A 6,627-nucleotide genomic window follows, 5' to 3' on the forward strand; every position below is an offset into this window, starting at 1 on the left:
GAGCATTTTTGACGATCGTTTCTGTCCAGTCTGCTCGTTTTATCGCGTTTAACCACAGCTGTCGTCGTTTTTTTGTCTGGCAGTGGCAGCAGATATGCGATCAAATTTCTAATTTGAGGCTGTATTACGTTGATTCTGGCACCCAACATCACAACAAGATGATATTTTAAGCTCCTTGTGTAGCCGAATCTGTGCCGGTTTGAATGGGCCGCCTCCAGTTTGCCCTTTGTTTTGCTGCCTCCAGCTAGCGCTGTGACGTTGGCTGACCCTAGTTACCTGTGGCTGGCCTGGCCGTGCGTCACTCAGAAAACAACAGGCCAATCAGAAGAGAGGCTCATGAATATTAATTAGACAGGCCAAAATCGACCTGTTCTCAGCAGAGCTCCTGAGAGAGGAGCTGCAAAAATATATATAGAGATGGTTTTTGGTACTTATACCGCAAATATATATTCTTAAGGACATCAAAACCCAAAATAAAACTCCAGAAAGGTGTACAATATGGGACCTTTAAGACTGGTTTTGTGGTCCAGGGTCACACATGTGAAAGCCCATGCATAATCTGAACATATTAATTCTGTGAACTCATACCGTCCACGGAGGCGGGGGTCGCAGGAGTCGTTTCTGTGGACTGCTGGCTGCTGAAAGACACTCGTGACCCCAACAGGTCAATCTTGGTACTGCGGCAGGTGTTTGAACACAGTCTGGAGTGCTGATAGAAGTCCAGCTCACCTGAATCCATGATCTTCCTGTAGAAACAACCAAACAGTGCATTCATCTTGAAGAAACTACAGTCAACATGATATCCAAATACCACTATTCACTTATCTTATTATGAACAATTCCTCAGTGCTCTATATTCCAAAGGAAAAATACAATGTTTTCATATTTTCACTTGGAAATTGCTTTGCATTTATGGAACATAGAAACACTATTGTTTAAATGTTTGGAGACTTTTAAAAACATTTTTTTTAAAGACGACTCTTCTGCTCACTAAGGCTGTATTTATGTGATCAAAAATAGATCAAAAACAGTAAAATTGTAAAATATTATTACAACTCAAAATAACTATTTTCTATGTGAATATTATGTTAAAATGTAATTTATTTTTGTGATGAAAAGCTGAATTTTCAGCATCGTTACTGCAGTCTTCAGTGTCACACAGAAATCATTCTAATATGCTGATGTGCAGCTCAAGAAACATTTCTGATTATTAGCAATGTTTAAAACAGTTGTGCTGCTTCACACACACACACACACACACACACATATATACATACATATTTATAAAATAGTCTCAAACAGTATTCATCATAACGCACTGCACGAAAAGTAATAATATATGATAATAAATGATAAAGGTCAGAAAATAAGATCAGCACCTTCAGTGTTTTCATTTTTAGTTTGATAAACAATGAAATCTAAAACTATTATAAAACTGCCAGTGCTGGGATGCATTTCTAGTTTATATTCTTTTTCTGTCTCAAACCTTAACATGGTCCCATTAAGGCGAATGGCTCTCTTCCAGTCCTTCAGCGTGGACTTTCCCGCTATATAGACAAACTCCTTGGGACTGATGAGATGCTCGTTCAGCTGGAACACAGCAGTGATGAATATGAAGCATTATGACGCCGGAAATGGAAAGCGGTTATATTCATTCAGGAACAGATAAAACTGTCTATGTGGCAAGGATATGCAGACAGTCCGTTACTCAGAGCAGCACATATATAGCAAAACAATGCAGTAGCTTCACAATCTTTACTTACAGATCTTTTCTGAAATTATTCATGATGAGTGAACAATTTTCTTAATGTTTATAGTGAGATACGGTTTAGATATGATAGTAAACATTATCATTCACATCCGCTTATTTTTTATTATTACGGTTTACCACATTTTAGAAAAACTGAAAGGTCATCAAAACCATGAAATAACACTAATGAATGTATAATATTATGCAGTGACTACAACAGGCTTAATAAATCAAAACTATCTCATTAAAATATTTTATTAAGTTTAAAAAAAATATATGATTGCACAATTTTGATGCTGTTTTAGAAATACAGAATCTGTTGTTTTTACGTAAAATGGGTAATCAGTGCTGTTTGCAAATAATAATATGTAATAACAATTTTAAGAATTTTAAAAAAATTGCAGATTTGCATTTTCATTTTTTGATGCAGCTTGAGGAATCTGTTGTTTTAATGCAAGATGAGTAATCAGCACTGCTGCAAACATAATATAATAATAACCGTAATTTAATAATATAAGCATAATAATAGCATTATTTACTTTTTTAATTTCTAAAGGAAATGAATGCATTAACTAAAAACAGAACATGATAATAAATAGTGATTATCTGAAATGACTTGACTGTCCTAATTTAAGAACAAGCCTTTAAATCAAAAAGAGAAAAACAAATATATAAATTGAAGTCTGTCTAAACAATGTTGTAGTGTTTTAAAACAGATTATATCACATATTTACCAGCACACATTTGATGTTGATCCCCGGACACACAAACTTCTTCCAGACGAGGTTGGCTTTGCTGTCCCCACAGGTTATTGGGTAGAGAATATCACCCTCTACATCTGCATCTTCAGATATTTTCACTGTGTAAATATGAACATGGCATGTTCAAATAAGAATAACTAAAAACTTCATTATCTCCATTAGCAAAATTATGTTTTGATAAAATGTATGTACTAAAATGTTATACAAGGTTATTATAATATTAACTAAAACCATAAATAATATAATTACTTAATTACTTAAAATAAAATAAACACGATTTGAAATGAAATAAAAAATAAAAAAACTTAAACTTTTACATTTTATTTCAGCTAGTTGCCAAAGTAACCTTTCTCATTTTCATTTAAAGTTGAAATACTAAAATCATTAAAACTAAATATACTAAAACTTAAACAAACAATTGATATACCGTATTGGCCCGAATATAAGCCCGAATATAAGACGACCCTGATTATAAGACGACCCCCCTTTTTCCAGATGTACCTTTTGGAAAAAGGCTTTTTTAAAACCAAATCTTGTTTTTTCTCAGTAAAACACATTTTGTCTTCAGTTATTTTCATATTGCATATTTTTCCTATTTCCTATTTATTTTCCTAATTTTTGTTTTGAAAGTATAGCAAAAACTGGTAAAATGTACCAACAATCACATTTAAAAAATATACACTTTTTGATATACCATTAAAAAAAAAAAAAAACAGGTAGCCCATCTGAATTAGGACATTTAGGCTATCCATCTAATAGTAGCCTACCAAAATCTTATTAACAGTAGAAGATAAATCTTACTGTAGTCTTCAAATCTGGGTACTGTCTTGCGTTTTAAAGTCACAAAGGGAGTTTGGTCCCATCAGGCTAACGTGACAGTCACGACTCATGCAGCTGTAAGCTTTTCTTTTTCTTTTGTTTTTACTCGCGATCTTTACAACACGCATTACATTACGTATTTCATGGCACACTCGTTTTATGCGTATTTGGCGCCACCTATTGTTGTGGGTGTATTATTGACATGTCAAAGTCTAGACCCTGAATATAAGACGACCGCGTTTTTTCAGATGTATTTCCAAGAAAAAAACATCGTCTTATATTCGGGTCAATACGGTAGTTTAAAAATAATAAAAATGACAAAATTACTAACTTTAAAATTAAAATGAAAAGAAAAATGCAATTTTAAATTTTAAAACAAACAATAGTAGTATACCAATGAACTAAAACAAAACTGATGTTATGAAACAATGACCATATGAACAGCTTAATGCTTGAATAGCTCTGCATCCAACCACACAAATATGGAAATTACTGTAGCTTCTGATCACACACTGCAAAAGTGATGCTCTTCCTCAGTATTGTTGTCTTATTTTCCAGTCCAAATGTCTAAAGATTCTTAAATCAAGATACATTTACTCGAGAAGCAAAATGACAAACTAAGAAGCATTGGTTGCTGAGAAATTGGTCAAAATTCGATTTTGATTAAAACAAGAACAGATATCTGCCAATGGGCCAAGAAAAAAAAACAACTTAATTCAAAGGGAAAACACATTTTCATAGCCCACTGGCAGATATTTGTTCTTGTTTCAAACAAACTCATTTAAAGGGGTCATATGATGTTGCTAAAAAGAACATTATTTTGTGTATTTTGTGGGAATCGTAAGTCACCTCACGATCCGATTCGATTCCGATTCTGGGAGTCACAATCCGATTCCAGAACGATTCTTGATCTACATTCCCCCCACCCCTTATTAATTAATTAGTTTACCGACTTGAGAATCTTAAAATCCTTACATTTACATATCCTTACATAAGTAATTAAGTACTTTTTAAAATAATTAAAAATTGAAAAAAAAATGTAATTAAAACAGTTGTATTTTAGGAATTTTAAACTAATATAACTTCAAAACATACAAGCAAGTAGCAAGTTTTCCATTCAAGAACTGTGAATGATTTTTCTTCATCTTTACTGTTGTTTTTTACTATGACATAGACAACGGGAGACCTATTAAGCTGCATTCACGCACAGATCTGTGTAATGTAATGTGGTTGGTCCTGTTCGTTTAATCCCTTAAGACATAACTGGCTGTGTTTACATTAATTTTGCATCATAAAACCATTTTGAGACGCAAATGCATTAAACCACTTAAGGCTGATTTATACTTCTGCATCGGACCTACGCCGTAGGCTATGCGTCAGTTTTCATTTATACTTCTGTGTCGTTGTCCACATCAATGTGCAGTACACATGCTAACCGCTAGTCAGCAGTGTCCATGGGCATGTTGCTGGTGTAACCCGCAGTACCACGGCAAAAGCAGAAGAAGAAGCGGCTCATCAGAGAAGCCTTATAACCGTGAGACGCATGTGCATTAAACCACTTACACGGGAGTCAGACACAGCCGCATGCGCGAGCAGTCTTCACTAGACTTGTGCCGGTATTCGGTAATGCGATATATCACGGTAATGAATATGCACGATATTGTTATCGTGGGCTCTTCTAAATACCGTGAATAATTATATATTACAAGTTATTCAGAATTTTGAATGCATTTTAAGAATAAGTGAGGTTCATATTTTAAATATATAAGTCCACTGCATTCCAAAGCACATAAATGATGACTTCATAGAGCATTTGTAAGGAAAATATCGACGGGCGAGACTGCACACTTCAAGTGTAACATCAAACAAAGCACGCATCCTGTGCAGTGAAGCCCGTGAATGTCCCTGTAATTAGCTTCAACCTTTCCGAACTTTATGAAAGATTATTTTACGGAAGGTTCGAGTGGTGTATGTGTGTGAGGAACTGGAAGCAATCAGAATATGGGTGTTTCTAAAGCAAACTCAGCGTCATCGCGCATCTGGTTAAAAACTAAGCTCAGAATCAATTCTGAAATTGTCCGATTCGATCCAGAATCGTTGGAGAGAGAATCGCGATGCATCGATGGATCGATTTTTTCTCCCACCCCTAATTTAAACGAGGCGTTTTAGGAGGGCGTGGACCAGTCTTATCTCTTATAAAGAATATCTCTTTGGGTTTGAGACTTTAGTCTTTGCAACTTTAGGGGTCTTATCTATTCATGAACAGCTTGTAACACTCCAAAGAGAGAGGAAAACTTGAAATCGCATCATATGACCCCTTTAAATGAACCAATGATGTTTTTGCTTCTTTCATGTCTATATATATTTGTTTTCACAGATCTTTGGCCAGCCAGTATTATGCTGGAGTGTAAGTCATTTAATGCATGGTAAGTGAATTGTCTGTTTCACACCTTTCATTTTAGCCACTTAATATCAATAGATAAATAACAAAAATGGAGCACAGATTTTGCAAAAATTGTTGACTTTTGTCTTTTTCCAGTTGCCTGTATATATTCTTTGCTTGCAATATTATAGTAATGATGAAAGGTGCAATTTCGCGTGCTGGTACAGCACGACATAAAATCAATGCATCTCTGGTTTGATTTGAAGTAATGTAGTATGTATATAGTATTTTGACAGATCTGAGAGTATGTGAGGGCTGATAAGTTAAGAGGAATATCAGTTCTTTAGGACATGTGTACCATTTAACATACATTTTCCTTGGGACTGTTTTTCACAATGTTAGTCACTTCTCTAGTTCTTCTGGCAGGTTCTTTTGTGAGGTTCTACTGTGGGTTGGCTAATCTATATTAGACTTTCTCCATTATACTTTCAAAATGATTGATTTCATGCTGCAAGCACATATGCATTTGCATATCGGCTTTGTTTGACTCTACAGTTCTCCATAAATGAAAGAAATCCCTATGAAAGCATTCACATTTATTAAAAATTCCCGATGCACTTCCAACAGTCAGTTACAGTGGTGATTATAAGAAGGCAAGAGCTCTCATATTTGTATTTGTGTCTACACTGCTCAAAACTCACGTTTGAATCATCAGTGGCAAATTCTTTAAATATGAAAACGTACTTACAGGCTGTGAGTCAGCATTATTTGTCAGCATCATAAACTGTATAGGGTCAGCATGCGCACCGAAGGAGAAACAGGGGAACTGAATTCACCAGAACACTGGCATTGTAGGCTACTCTCCCAGGAAACAGTCCTCGTCCTCCGTAAAATGCGTTGCACACATCTGAATA

General features: G+C 35.0%; 1 protein-coding gene across 1 annotated transcript in view; it reads right to left on the minus strand.

Moving 5' to 3' along the window:
- The window catches only part of LOC107692808 (glucocorticoid modulatory element-binding protein 2-like), a 10,770-nt gene that overhangs the window by 2,080 nt on the left and 2,063 nt on the right, over nt 1–6,627 (minus strand). Inside the window, exons 4-6 of the mRNA XM_016492010.1 lie at nt 2,485–2,609; nt 1,487–1,590; nt 589–746 (exon numbers count right to left, since the gene is read on the minus strand). Coding sequence (XP_016347496.1) covers nt 589–746; nt 1,487–1,590; nt 2,485–2,609 — 387 coding nt within the window. The remainder of the gene's footprint in view (nt 1–588; nt 747–1,486; nt 1,591–2,484; nt 2,610–6,627) is intronic.

Source organism: Sinocyclocheilus anshuiensis, unplaced genomic scaffold (assembly GCF_001515605.1).
Source record: "Sinocyclocheilus anshuiensis isolate Anshui unplaced genomic scaffold, SAMN03320099.WGS_v1.1 scaffold871, whole genome shotgun sequence".
Taxonomy (NCBI): Eukaryota; Metazoa; Chordata; class Actinopteri; order Cypriniformes; family Cyprinidae; genus Sinocyclocheilus; species Sinocyclocheilus anshuiensis.